This window comes from Thamnophis sirtalis, unplaced genomic scaffold (assembly GCF_051295495.1).
Source record: "Thamnophis sirtalis isolate CommonGarterSnake01/CBP01778 unplaced genomic scaffold, rThaSir2_p1.2 scaffold_3, whole genome shotgun sequence".
Lineage (NCBI taxonomy): Eukaryota > Metazoa > Chordata > Lepidosauria > Squamata > Natricidae > Thamnophis > Thamnophis sirtalis.
Window position 1 is genome coordinate 85,105,859 of NW_028261383.1, and position 16,107 is coordinate 85,121,965.

At 36.8% G+C, this 16,107-nt stretch overlaps 1 protein-coding gene across 3 annotated transcripts in view; it reads right to left on the reverse strand.

Moving 5' to 3' along the window:
* Positions 1–16,107, reverse strand: part of SGCD (sarcoglycan delta) — a 468,122-nt gene that overhangs the window by 49,218 nt on the left and 402,797 nt on the right. For all 3 annotated transcript variants that reach the window (XM_087709402.1, XM_087709401.1, XM_087709403.1), the window contains one exon: positions 10,704–10,776. In XM_087709402.1, coding sequence (XP_087565528.1) covers positions 10,704–10,776 — 73 coding nt within the window. The remainder of the gene's footprint in view (positions 1–10,703; positions 10,777–16,107) is intronic.

Below are 16,107 nucleotides of genomic sequence, written 5' to 3' on the forward strand. Positions count from 1 at the left end.
ACGTTTCAAAATTTGGGTCAGGGTGAGTTTATGAATGTGGAATGAATTGAAGTCAGTGTCATCTATAGCTGTACTTAAGAAAAGGTGGGTGGCTCATAAGAATAATGGGGCAAACAGAAAACAGCATAACTAGTAGCTATTAATTAAAGAAAAAAAGGGGGGCTGACGTCGTAATGACACGATGTGCAATCTTGGTGCTCTGAGATTGCAGTTGATATTTCTGCTGCTGGATGGTCCATTCAGAACCTAAACTGTCCTGCAGAGACAGTGATTGAGAAGGGCACCTCCTGCTGATCTCAGGGACACCACAAAGTCCCTGAAAGATCCAGGAATAGCTTTTTTTCCGGTGATAGAAACACAGCTAATGAAGCTGCTGAAGTAGGGACAGCTCCGGAACAGGAAGAAAGCAAAAAGAGAAAGTGTGTCGAATTGATGAGGAAATTTTATTATTAGAAAAAGAGACTACCCCGCCTCCCTAAAAAATTAGTTGAATTAAAATTGAAGATAGAAGACTGTAAGCAGCGAAATAATCTACATTAAACAGTGTGTTATCCTGTTTCTAATTTTTTTTATGGATGGAATTTTTGCAAACTGAATGGATTTTTTAAACTGAATGGATTAATTTTTTCTTCTTCTTTTTTCACTTTTGCTTACACCCATGGATTAAAATTTTCCTTCTTTTTTATAATGCTTGATTGGATTGTTTTTGATCCCCATTTAAGAGTTTTTTTCTTTCTTAAGCTTGGAATATAAAGAAGATAATAAGAAGGATTATAAAGAGGGTTGTAACAACAGGAGGAAAAGCAGTTACACTGCCACTTAGAGGCTGGATACATTGTTTTTTCTTCTTTCTCTTTGATCACTTGAGAGTCAAGGTTCTTCCAGTTTGTTTATTGAAAGTGATAATAGGAAGATTACAAGTTGTTTATACAGGTGCTTTTTGGGAGTTCTATCACTAGCTATTGGGAGGAAGACAACATTTTGACTTGAAAGATAATAAATGAACCTGTTTGAAGTTTATTGAACTAGCCTTGAATCCTATAGTGGCAGTGCCTGCAAAATTGGAACAATGGCACAGCAGGAAAAAGAAACTGTAACATTGCAAATTATTATGTTTGAAATTCAAAATCTATTAGTTGTGACAGAGAGAATTGAAAAGAGATTGGACAATATGGAATACAAAACAGAAAAATTTGATGGAAAAACTGAGGAAGTTTATCAAATGAAGAATATGGAGGACAGAGTTCAAAAAATGGAAGGAAAAAATGAGCAAAGAGATAAGAAATCTGTGGATACTGACAACAAAGTGAGCGTGGTTGGTAATGGCAAGAGCGGAATATAGAAAAGGGAGATAGATGGGTTGGAACTCTACCCCAGACTTCAAAGCACAGAAGAAGAAAAGAGAGAAAAATTGATGGAGAGAAATCTTGACAGAAGCACCAGTGATAACCAAAGATAAGCTGATGGAAAGAGCAGATGCTGGGTTTCGAGCTTTTATGAGATACGAAAGGAACAATATGATGCGAAGAGAGGTTCACACAAGATTTATTAAGAAAGTAACTAGAATATTAATACTACGAATGTCAAGAGATATAAGATTACACTATTACTGGAAAAATACAGGTTGATGCAATGAAAATGTATAATAAAAACTAAGCTAAATTTAGTTTACTAGTAGTATGTATAAAATGAAGAGACAATAGCTATAGTTAAATAATGATTAATAATTATAACAATACATATAGATATATTAGTTTGTTAATATGAAATTTTATATAAACAACACATGGAGAATATGAGAGGTGATTTAAAAGCTTTATCTAGAATATGTTTTAAAGATGTATTGTGATTGGATGATTTTAGGATGATTTAATAGAATGTTATCATATAATTCTATTCTAGATTTACATGATCTGAAGAGAAATTAGATTATGCAATCTTATCATCTTTACTTGATATTAGCTGATAACATTCTGAACTGTGACATAGCTAGCTATACATAAATAATGTAGGCTGTTTATGTTTTATGTGAACAAGAGTAATAATTTATTTTACAGCTTTGTTAGAAACATTATTAACTGCAGCAACTTGCTATACTTCAGAGGAAAGTGTGATTATAATAATAGTGATTGGAAATTTAGATTTTGTTAAAGTACTACACAGTACTGTAATACAAAAACACATTTATTGCACACTGTTTATCAGCTAACAATGCATAAATATTTCACTGCAAAAAAGAAAAGGATAAATGGCAAACAAATTGTTTTCCTTATTTCATGGCAGACAAAACTTGATTTCTAAACACAGAAGAGATGGCAGTGAATTAAAAAAATAATGTTGATGAACTTCAAATCTATTTTGAAGTTAAAGCTTCAGGCCCTTCTAATGTTGAATTCCAGAAGCATATGAAGATATATGATCTTTCTAAAATGCTTTAAGCATTATCGTCTTGATTAAGAAAATCTCATATACTGAGATTGAATCTCATATTAATGGAGTAGCTAGCAATGCCATTTATCAGTTCAGTAGTTCATAAGGTATAATTTTATCTAAGAAAACAGATCTTGCACTTCACCTTGATTAAATCTAGCGTAACACCTCTGATTACATTCATCTTAATTGTATCTAGAGATCTCAACAGAATGACTTAAATGGCACTTTTCAACTTGAAGGTTCTATGTTTCTGTTATAAACTGCTCTGTACCTTTCAGAGCCATCTTGGTCTACTGGTTAAGGCACCAGGCTAAAATGTTGGAAATCCTGTCTTAGCCATGAAAGCCAACTGGGTGAACAGTTTGGCCAGTCACTCTCTCTCAGCCCAACTCACAAGGTTGTTTTATTGTGGGGAAAACATGAGGAGAAAGGAGTATTAGGTATTCGTGGCATTGAAACATTTGTAAAAATTGTAAAAAAAAAAAAGTAAAAATAATAAAGATGGGAGACACATAAACAAACAAACAAACAAACAAACAAACAAATAAATACTTTTGAAAATAGTTTGAAAATCTTAGTTAGGGGGTACTTAGTTAGGGAGTATCAATTAACAGGAACATGTAGAATACCTGATTATTCTAGTATCAACTGCATCCACTACTAATTTATACGGACATTCTCTCATAAGAATGAGACCTGGGAAAAGTTAACCCTATTCAATCTGACTGGTGAGCAGATGAATACAGGAAAAGTGTTCTCAGGGATAACCTGATCCAGAACCTGAAGTGACAACAAGTACTCTGAATCACATCTGGAAGCCAGCAATCATTGCAGCTCCTAAAGAAACAGAACCTGAATGTATTGGGACATATTTATCACTGCCTAGGCCATCCTATTTTATATCAGCTGTAGCCTCTGAAGCAGGGGTGAAATGCTCTAAAGTCTGCTTCTGGTTCACTTTGAGTGCCCATGCATGTATGCGCACCACAGGCGCTAAGTCTGCAAAGGTAAGTAGAACAGCGAAGGGGTGGGAACAGCTGTGCCATGCAATTCAGATTAGCTAGAAAGCAGGATTTTTTTTTACTACTGAACTGGTAGTAAAATGCTAAACAAAGTAAAAAAAAATTCCGATGATCAGCTGTGCCAGGCCATCATCAGAACTTTTTAAAACTTTTTTTTCACTACCGGTTCGAGCGAATGGCCCGAACCAGTAGCATTTCACCTCTGCTCTGAACGCCAGAATGCCATTATTTCTGTAATATTTTTAATATTTTACAGAAATAATCAAATTATTCTTGTATTCCTAAATAATTAGGGCATCATATTAACAGGCTGATATATATATATATATATATATATATATATATATATATATATATATATATATATATATATATATATATATATATATATATATATATATATATATATATATATATATATATATAACACACACACAGAGACACACACACATATAGCAATAGCAGTTAGACTTATATACCGCTTCATAGGGCTTTCAGCCCTCTCTAAGCAGTTTACAGTCAGCATATCGCCCCCACAGTCTGGGTCCTCATTTCACCCACCTCGGAAGGATGGAAGGCTGAGTCAACCTTGAGCCGGTGAGGTTAGAACCACTGAACTGCAGATAACAGTCAGCTGAAGTGGCCTGCAGTACTGCACCCTAACCACTGTGCCACATCGGCTCCTCAAGATACAGGAAATATATAATTTCCTGTATCTGACCACTGTTTATCATAGAGGGAGGGAGGTAAATGAATGCATTCCTGCCATTTACCTCCCAGAGACCCATAAGATCTCACAGACTAGGCCTCCTCCGGATTTCATCTGCCGGCCAATGTCGGCTGGTGACTCCCCAGGGGAGGCCCTTCTCTGTAGCTGCTCCGGCCCTATGGAACGATCTCCCCGTGGAGATCTGGACCCTTATTACTTTCCCGGCCTTCCGCAAAGCGATTAAGACCTGGCTCTTCCAGCAGACCTGGGGCTGTTGATTTATCCAGCCCCATTTTATCTTATGAATGTTGTGCGATTTTAATGTCTGTATTTTTTAATTTTCATATGTTCCCCCTCCCTAATTTATCTGTAAGCCACCCTGAGTCTCTCGAGAGTGGGCGGCATACAAGTCCTAATAAACGTAAACGTAAAACGTAAACCTTTATTATAGTTTTAACATGTGTACACATACATAAAATACCTAAAATATACATTAAAGACAAGACAATTACAATAAGTTGTGAGTTAAAGAGTAGGAAAAGAAGGAGAGAGAAAAGAGTCCATCCTAAAGGAAGTGAAATCTTTGTGCCACATAAGTTTCACTTACATTCTAATATTCTTGCTACAGAACTTGTACCCACATCCTTAAGAGTGTTGGAGCTTGCAGTAGAGAGTAGTCTATAAGTGACAAGAGTTCCTCACGTACAAATGCCACAATTTCCTCTTAATCAGCAGCAATGCCGTTGGCATGCTGAGTTCTCAATGAATAACTGAGAACCTTTCCCACTTATTTTCCCCACAGATGTCCTTGTAAAATTTCATCTCCAGAAGGTCATGTGCACTTGAGGGAAAGATGAGTCTTGTAATTAAGTATTAAATATTTTTACTAGTCTGAACCTGCCTGCTATGGTATATGAACTGGTTCTTATTTTATTTTAATGGCCTGCATTTACTAGCTCCTTTTTCCTGGACAAAGTTTGTAGAGGACAGTTAAAATAGTTTGAAATGTCTCTCCCTTCTCTCACCCCCACCACCAGTATTTATATATCTAGATCGGGTGGGTTCTGGCAGACATTACTGCCGGTTCGCTCGTGGTAGTAAATTGCTCTGTGCATGCGCAGAAGCCAAAACCAAGATGGCGGCGCCTACAGCACCGCCCAGACAACCAGTTTGGGGGCGTGGCAGGCCTGGGTTGCTGCCGGTTCCAGCAACCCAGGCCGCCAAACCACTACCAGTTCAGTCAAACCGGCCCAAACCGGTAGGAACCCATCTCTGATCTAGATATTATGTGAACACAAATAGCTCTAATTCTTAAAGATAAAATTATAACTCATAAGAACATAACACTTTCAGAGGTAGACCAGTTAACCAGTTGGACTGCTTCTATCGCTAAGAAAAGATATAAGGTTAGCTAAACAGAATGCAAAACAAAAATCAGGATAAAACCTATAGTGTCACAATGGCAACCAATGGTCTTTCCATTTTGATTGTTCAAAGTTGCAATGGCACTGAAAAAAGGGATTTATGATTGTTTTTCACACTTACAGCATCCCTGTGGTTATGTGATCAAAATCAGATACTTGGCAACTGACTCATATTTATGACGGTTGCAGTGTCCCGGGGTCATGTGATCACCGTTTGTGAACTTCTGCTAAGCAAAGTCAATGGGGAAGCCAGATTCACTTAACAACCATGTAGTTGATAAGTTACTAACTTATCAACTACAGTGATTCATTTAACAACGGTGGCAGGAAAAATAATAAAACAGAGCAAAATGCACTTAATAACTGCCTCACTTAGCAACAGACATTTTGGGCTCAATTGTGGTCATATGTTGAAAACTACTTGTATAGGAAACCACATTTTGATAAATGTAAATGGAAAAAGTGAGAGTTCAAGGACCACCCTTCTCCCTATTTGTCTTTCTCTGAATATCATAGAAGCATAGAAGAGCATAAAATGTTGCAGTTGTGGTAAAGAGGTAATTGGCAGGACACTTAATTTCATGAAAGCTTATTAAGCTTTGACTTGAATCTCTACTTTTACCAAGTAGTTACATGGCTGATGCAAAGACATTCCAAAGAGACTTTTCAAACAGTTACTGTGACAGGAATAGAAGGTTTGTTATATTAACTTGCTTTGGGCTCTCTGACAGGAGAGAATGCATTCATTTACTTACTTGACTAAAAACATGTTCGTAGCATTGTTGCCCAGAAAGTATGTATGTATGCATGTATGTGTGTGTGTGTGTGTGTGTGTGTGAGTATACACATATATACATATATGCATATATACATATATATATGTGTTGATAAATAAATTTATCAACACAATAAATTTATTTATCAACACAAATGTAACAAAGGCAACAGTAAAAATAATGGCTTTCTGTCTGGATGGTCTCTTGTGATGAGCCGATAGACAGAGAAAGGAAGCATTATGCTTCCTCCCATATTTGGGCATACCAGGGGTTGTGACACAATACATACATGCATACATACATACATACATGCACACATACATACACATACATACATACATATATACATATATGCACACACACACACAAACACACACACACATGCTGGTCTTCTTGTATTCGGGTGTGTAAGATTGATATTGTCTTGGCAATGCTTTGGCGAGGTCTCACTCGCATCTTCAGGCTGATATTTTCGGAAAACACCAGCCTGAAGATGGTGAGTGAGACATTGCCGAAACGTTGCCAAAACAATATAAATCTTACACGGGAAAAGACCCGAATACAACAGGACCAGCATACCTACACCTGTGAAAATCTACGAACACACACACACACAGTATTAATCACCAGCACAGCAAAGTTATATTAGAGCCTTTAACATCTATCATCGATAAGCCTATTTTAAAAAAAGTATCTCATAAAACCCACAATCTAATGTCACAAAGTGCAGAAAGGCCAGAGATGGTTTGCAACATTTATTGTAGGTGACAATCCTTCGTTAAAGAAGAGATGTCTTTTTAATAATCCCCTTTTAGCTGTATAGATTTAAAACTGCTGTAGCCATTTCCTTTCTAGCGATAGGTTTTATTCGTGAATAAATCTCAGCTTTGCCAGTGGCCCTTCTACCTGAAATTATTAGCTTAAAGCTCTCTTAGGATCAAATGATTTTTGTTCTTCTTGCCTTTATCTTATGCTTCTCTCTCCTGCTAAGAAGCAGGATGCACTTTAGATGCATTCACTGTCAGCCTTCAGCATGCATTCTTTTACTGTTCACAGCAGTTGTGAAACAAATTTCTGATCTTTTCGAATAGCCATGAAAAAAGACCCCACTTATTCATGTCATCTTGAAATATAATAACTATTGCCCTGACTTATGTGACTGAACAGAAAGCACTGAAAATATAGTACTTAGGGCTAAGGAAGAGGTTTTTTTTTTTAAAAAAATAGTTGGGAATGTACGCCAAGTAGAGATAATTCTTCACCATTTGTTTAGTGATCATTTGAAGGTACAACAGTTATGAAAAAAAATGATGTTTTTTACACTTACAACTGTTGTAGCATCCTGACAGTCACATGATCAACATTCAGGTGCTTGACAACTGGAATGTATTTATTTATTTATTTACATTGGTAATTAATTCTAAGTTGCCCATCACCCCTATGACAGTTGCACTGTCCCGGGATTACGTAGTTACTATTTGTAACCTTCCCAGCCAACTTCCGACAAGCAAAGTCAATGGGGGAAGACAGATTCACTTAACAAATGCAGTAATTCGCTTAACAACTGTGGCAAAAAAAGGTTGTAAAATGTAACAAAATTCAACTGCTTTGCTTAGCAATTGAAATTTTGGGCTCAGTTGTGGTTGTAAGTCAAGGACTACCGGTAGTATATAAATTAGCAGCTCCTGGTATAATAACAAAGGAACTAAAAAGATTTTGGTTTTCTTTCTTTTTTTTTAATAATCTGATTAGCTCATATACGTCAAATAATATGACTGTATTTTTTAAAAGGGCTAATAATGGGAACTGAATAATAAGCATGTAACCATACTAGATACAATCAATGTATAAAGGGGGCTCGGTGAATAACTTTCCATCTCTAAGTTTCTTCTTTAATTCAGCACAGATCTCAGAAGTTGTTGAACTGAATCTATACATACTTGCACTAACAGATGGTAAGCACAAATATCTCCATATTATTCGTCTCCTCATATTCCATAGCAGCTGCTATTGAGAGGCATACTGCCGTTGATATTGGAGATAATATATAGCCATTATGATGGCACCAGCTTCATTGGAGTGAATAACTTCATTGGAATGTGTGCTTCGTTGCACACATGCTGCCTTTCAGTATATACTGGCAACCATTATGTTGATGGGATGGTGCTAGAAATCTTTGTGATCCCTTTATTCCAATTCCTTTCTTGACTGGGACAAATTAGCCACAATCTTTTTATTCTCCCCCCCCCCCCCCCATAGCCTAGCAATGAACATATGCTGTGCAGCAATTTTGTTGGAGTAAGAAATGCATAAACTAAGCTAGGACAATGGTTATTCTTGTCAAAAAAACTTGGTAGCTGCAGAAAACCTGCTATTTTTTCTTTATGTTAAATGACAGCCATGACACTCACTCTAAATGTTTATTACAAATAATACTTCACATTTATTTTAATTCTCCCGCTGCCTTCAGCATCTCTGATGATAGCTAAGAGGCCAGTCTTCCCAAGAAAGAACAGTAACGTGTCTGGAATTTTTTAAAAAAACAATGATCCAGGGATTATAGAATTTCTGTGGAGAGTGATGGCGAGGTAATCACCTGGAACTCATTCTTCTGCATGATTCACAAGGCATCAATAAAAGCAACAAAGATGGAGAAGATGAAAGAAACCGAAAATATCGATATATGTGCATTTCAGGACTCAAACAATACAAATCAAAGAATTACAAGAGTTTCAAGCATTGATCCAGTGAAGGTACAAGAGTACAAGGCAAAGAGAGAATTAGTGTTCAGTGAAACATGATGGTGCACACATGATTTTTTCTGAAGAAAAGCACATAATGCCATTGGTCTGAGAAGTTTATATCAAGCCTGAAAATGGCCAGCCTTTAGGTAATTCACAATTCCTTGTAAAGAAGTTATAAATGTATTGTATGGTTCATCTCTAGCTGGGTTTCCAGAAACTGGCACAATATATGGTATGTTGGAGGCATCAGGTTGGAGAAGACTGATGGAGAGGGTTTCCATATCACCAGGTCATACTGTAAATTTCTTTGTTTAATGAAACATCTCCATATAAGGAGTGATCTAATAATGAATATCTGTGCATTATGGACACTGTTTAGTCTAGCTCAGTCTTTCTCAACTTTGGCAACTTGAAGACCTGTGGATTTGGGAGTTGAAATCCACACATCTTCAAGTTGCTATGGTTGAGAAGCACTGGTCTAGTTAAAACTCCCCTTTTATGACCCCATAATCCCTTAATTTGGAGTAGTGTTCGATGAACTGGATGGAGCTGAGCGTTTACTGGCCAGATGCCCTTCCTGACATCACACAAGAGATTTGCAAGAAATAATTTTTCTTTGCACCCTAGGAGAAAGAAACATTTGCCACTACCTAGGATTGAACTCCCAACCATCCGAGTGGGATGCGAGGTCTTCATCACTAGGCCACCATCTAGCTACCACTTTAATATTATTGTGTGCCTATATCAACAATGCTTGCTTTTTATGACCTTTTATTCATCTATTTCATTCAGAGACATTCATCCTATTTTTTAAAAAAAATACTGCTTGGGGAAGGAAGATGAGACAAATGACTGGCATGAATTAATTCAGATCAGTCATTTACTATAGTTGGAACTCAGCTGCTTCAGCTGCTGGGAATAAATTCAGCTTCTGTATTTCAAAGCACTGTTTGCTATACAAAGTGCTGGGTAGATGATTGCCAGGGCCTTCAGCAGGAATCTTTATCATAGCTGAGAGCCACTTCATTATGTACCTTGAAAAGTGGGAAAAACCCAAAAAGGGGAAAAAATCATGCTGTCATAATAGCTGCTGCATTGAGAGTTTGAAAGCAAGCAAAATTGGATAAAAAGAAATGCAATGGCTTGTGGATTGTGTCCTGCCTATTCTTCTTTTATACAGAATCTGTTTTTCCAGTAACACATAAATCAGGTTAGTGACAGCTGTCACGGATGAATACCACTTCCAAGTTATTTTATCTGTATAGAAAGTAATTTGACCACTGTACCACTTTTCTCCTTGCTGACATTCTGTGATACCCGGAGGCCATACTCAATCATTACTGACCAAAGGGACCTTTTTAGCTTCCCCACCCAAAGAAAATTCCAGTCACAAATATAAGAGTTTTAATTCCATGAACCAATGCTCTTTAAAAATTTGAGATTTACTTGAAGTATAACTGTTTTCTGCTATTCAGTGACATCTATGCAACTGCATGTTTCTTAATTACTTCAAGATTTGAAATATCACCAGCCAGAATGCACAATTCAAGCAAGGTACCTTTGCATTTACATTAGAACTAAATGTCAGAGTTTACCTTAGTTCCTTGAAGGGGTCTGCCCTGACATTAGGAGTTTCTATAGATTTGGGGAACACTGTGCCTTCTGCTCCTGAAACCACAAAACAGAACACAAGGCATAGCTGTTATAAACTGTTAGCAGAGGAATGGTATGCAAATCACACATCACATATTTTACAGTTGATGTAACTCCCTTCCAGAATATACATACTACAATCCTAAAAAATCCAGAACCAGGACAATGAATATTTTTGCAGTCCTATATAATATAAAAACCCATTTCCATTTTACAGTACTAGGAAGGAAAAGAGGACATGAGCCTTTCAATTTCTTTCAGTTTTTAATTTTCTCATCTTAAATCTGCCCTCATCTTTGTAGCCATTTGCAATTTTTTTAAATGTATACCTTTTAAATATCATGAAAATACAGTTCTGTCCCTGACGATTGCCTTACTCTGAAGTATAAGAGGTGTGGAACTGCTGGGAAAAGGGGAATATACACTTTTGCAGACAGCATTTGTATCTTGGTGTCCTTCCAAATTCTGAATCCACCAATAAAGAGCCAAAATTAGACTTGGAATGCTTCAGAAATGTTCTGCTTTGATCTGGACATTTCCTAAATCTGTCAAAATACGCCTACTTTGGTTTGGGATTGGGGATTCATTCACTAATGAAGGAGTTTTTAGTTTTGAAACATAATTGTACCCACATGTGTGTGTATGCGCATGCATACAATCTGTTTTTTTTAAAAAATGTATACAGAAAGTACATTTACTTTCCCAAGCTCCCTTTTGCCTAAAATTACTCCTACTGCTATTAATAACCTACACCCAAATTCATTGTGGGTTTATTTGTGAAAGAAATAGTACAGATCAAAATTTCCCTCCAACTAGCCACTCCCCTCACTGGCAGGTATCCCAGTCACTTTATTTTCTTCCTTTTTTCACATATGTTATGGGCTTGTGCCATTTCCCTCCCCTCATGATCTTCAGAGCACTGTTGGCACCTCCACTTCATCCTCCTTCTCCCTCCACTTCTTCGTTAAATGACTCTTGGAAATTTCTGCCACTGTGTTGTGGCTAGAGAGAACAAATGGTGATGCAGTGAATGAGGAAAACTGCCCCATACTCCCATTTTGGCATGTCCCAAGGGCCAGAGAGGAACAGGGCTCACTAGTTGCCTGCTGGCATCTTCCAGCCAGCCCTATCTTGCTAGCAGGCATCTGAGTTCCTCCTCATCAGCCACCACTGTTAATAGATTTCAAATTTCAGTCTTGGTTCCAAAGCAACCAGTGGTTACTCACCTCCTAGTTCTTGCCACCATCAATAAAATAGCTACAACTACACCTTTGCCAAATTTCAATCCTGCAGGAATCATGTGTCCTGGATCTTGGACACATTCTTTAAGTTAGCCCATTTGAGGTACATTGTTTCAAAAATAGTTGCTCTATGGTGCATGATTTCATCAAATTGAAGGTTACAAAGTATGAAATGAGAGTTTTAAGTGTGTGTGTGTGTGTGTGTATAATTATTTGAATATATATATATATAGATAGATAGATAGATAGATAGATATAGATATAGATATAGATAGATAGATAGATGATAGATAGATAGATATAGATATAGATATAGATATAGATATAGATATAGATATAGATATAGATATAGATATAGATATAGATAGATAGATAGATAGATAGATAGATAGATAGATAGATAGATAGATAGATAGATAGATAGATTGATTCTATTGACATGGGATTTATTTAAAGGTATAAGGATTGGATTGAAAAAGATAGGAGAAATTTCCCCTTTTACTTCTTTTTAATTGAAATTATTGCTAAAATACACAGTGGAAGTAATTTTATTTTCAGTTTAGCTATGCAAGAACGATTCAAAGTTTATAACAACTTTGTCACCATCTGAACAGATTCTCCCTTCCTTCCTAATAAGGCAGTGTTTTAAGAATAGGTGAGACATTATAATCATTTTGCAACAAATGAAGGGATATTTCAAGGAATATGGAATAGATGTATTTTCTCTAGTACCTGAGGGTAAGACAAGAAATAGCAGGTATAAGCCTTTTCACCAAGATATCCAAAGTTGAACGAAGGAGGAGGAATTTCCTGATTATGAGAGCTATTAATCAGCTTTCCTCCCAAAGCTGAGGACACTGCTTCAATGAAGGCTTTTAAGAAAAAACTGCACAGCCATTTGTATGATGCTTCCTGCACTGGGCAGACAAAAACTCTTACAGATGTTACAGTATAGGTAGTTCTCGATTTATGACTGGTTGTTTAGTAACTGTTCAAAGTGGATCCAGTGTTCTGACTTTTGTCCCCTCCCCCACCCCATTGCATTCCAGGTGCTCAGCAACACAACCACATTTATGGTTGTAACTCAAGGATTACCTGAGAGGTAAGGCTTCCTTCTTCTTTAGTTCATCAGATGAATTGGCAGCTGATCTCAGTCTAGCTGGCAATACTTGGATAAGTGAAACCTTATTTCTTCCACCACATTTCCACCCCACTGAAGGCCTTCTGCAACAAGCAGACTTAAAGTTGCATTGAAATTTTCTTCTCCCTAGATCACCGTCTCAAATGCTTTGTGGACTGCAAACGATTCATAAACTAATGGGCTTTCAATGGTGCAAACACTGCCTAATGCATTTTACGATCAATAGCTGCCTTTTTAATGCCAGTGAACATAACCATCCATGTTCAGCAACTAATACAAAATCATTTCTGTTTCCAGGAGTCATCAGTTCCAATCTAACCCTAGTCCTCCCTAGAATTCTTCTGAATGTTGTTTTAGATTTTTCCTTTTGCCACCCCTTCCCTTTCTATGAAACTATTTCCGATCAAATACCTTACTCTCTGGTCATAATTGAAAAACCGAGTTTTGTTTGGATATCTACATGCAGACAAGGATATGTGGAGAGCCAACAAGAAGCTATGCTAAGAGCAGACACATCAGGTCTGTGTGTATTAAGGAATATAAATAGAAAATTAAAACTTATTTTATTTTTTAAAAAATAGGTATACAGAAATATTTTATACAATTCAGATAAGTAGTTTTATTGTATTAAAGGACTATCTAACAACTGGCAAATAAAGTACTAATAGCAGGGAAGAGAAATAAAATAATGTCTAAAATAATAAGCAACCATTTTTAATAAAATTGTAGGATTTAATGCAATTTCAATGAGCGGAGTTGTTATTACAGTGGGAAAATCTACTTCTATTGTATTTTTGCAGAGACACAACTCTGAAATCATTTATAGTTTTATTTATTTTACTTTGACTCTACCCTTATTCTTAATTAATTCTATGTGATGAACAATAAAAGTATAATATGACTGAAATAATACAGCCTATTCACACATAATAAGATAATAACCAACATGTCCATAGTACACTTGTATATACAAGAACAATAAACCTGATTTAAAATTGTTGGGCAAGCAAAATTATTGTGCAATATTGTGAAAAACTCATAGTACTGGTATTAATGGAATTTCCTTAAATACAATATTCTAGAGTCAGATAACACGTGGAAAAGGTCTTCTCTTTTGTATGAAATATTTTAAGATATTTGTATGGTAAACATGCTAATGAACTTGAATAGAGTCATTCAAGAGCAACTTTATGTGATAATATAACAAAAAGAATACTGGTGAATAATAACTGCATTGTAACCAAGACCTCCTTGTATAGAAACTGCTTAGAAACTGCTGCTGTTGGTGAACTAGATGAAGACAGTACAAGATATTATCTATTAATAAAGCCATCTTATCTCCAATGATTAGATGAACAACATCATAAGTTTATAAAGGTTGAAAACTGATTTCCTGGAACAAAAAAACACAACACAGTGTCTCTGCTCATGCTCCTTTTATTATTGTGGAGAATCATAGAGATGACCTTAAAAAAGTAATGTGATAATTCTAAAACATAATTTAAGGGCAGGAAAATTTGGAAAGCAAAAAGAAAGAGTTAGATTTTCAAGACTGATGTCAGCTCTTTAGGTCAAGTCAGGAAACAGACTTCACAAGAAATACTTTATAGATATAAGTCATAGAATCGAAATCTGGAAAGCCTGGCGGTGTTTTTCCTTTCCTCTTTTCTTGTATCAAAGAAAATCAAGGTCTAGCAGTTTAAGTTTAAACTATATTAATATTCTCTTTCCTAGACTTAAATTTTGTTTACCGTATATACTCGAGTATAGGCCGACCCGAATATAAGCCGAGGCACCTAATTTTACAACAAAAAACTGGAAAAGTTATTGACTCGAGTATAAGCCTAGGGTGGGAAATGCAGCAGCTACCGGTAAATTTCAAAAATAAAAATAGATACCAATAATGTTTTTGAATATTTATTTCAAAGAAAAACAGTAAACTAGCGGTGTATTCAATGAAATACTTCACTCACCTCATGATGCTGATGTCCTGCTGTGATGATGATGTCCCGCCTCCTATGACACACGGCACAGTGATTCCTATCATTGGATCACTGTACCAGAGGAGGTGGGACATCGCTATGTGGCTGCTTGCCATAACAAGGAGGAGGTGGGACATCGTTGCAGAGCGGCAGGAGGGGGAGGAAGGGGAATCGTAAGACAGCCCTGCATTACATTAGAACGTGAGGAGGGGGGATGGTGCGGTGCGCGCTGCGCAGCAAACTGACACAGAGGGAGGGGAAACTCACTGGGGCACTGGGCCATTCACGAGTGTCACCCAGCGGCATGGCCCCGCCCCTTTTTCTCCTCCATTTCGGGCAAATTTTTCACTGACTCGAGTATAAGCCGAGGCGGCTTTTTTCAGCCCAAAAAGTGGGCTGAAAAACTAGGCTTATACTCGAGTATATACAGTAGTTAACCATCACACTCCTCTTTCAAAGTCATGTCTATGATTCTCTACCATTACTTCTAATCACTCATTAAATCATCTAGATCAGTGTAGTCAACCTGGTCCCTACTGCCCACTACTGGGCGTTTCAGCTTTCACGGTGGGCGGTAGGGATTTGCTGTAACTCTACTTTATAAATTTTCTGAAGTAAAGTTACTTCCCTACTTTATAAATCACCATTACTGTGGAACCGGTGGGCGCTTAGAAAATTTTACTACTAACAGAGATACAAAAGTGGGTAGTAGGTATAAAAAGGTTGACTACCCCTGATCTAGATTGTAATCAAATTGCCCCGATGCCAATATAATTGATGGTTTTTGCTTCAAAAGTCTGTAGAGAGTCTCAGTCATTCAGGTCATGGTTGTCCCAAAGGTGCTTTTTCAGGAAGCAACTGGACTTTCTGGTTTTTTCTTTTGAACATGTTTTGCTTCTCATTCAAGAATCTTCTTCAGCTCTGATAGGATGGTGGGGAATGGAAGGTTTTATATTCCTTGCAGACAGCTGGTAATCTGCAT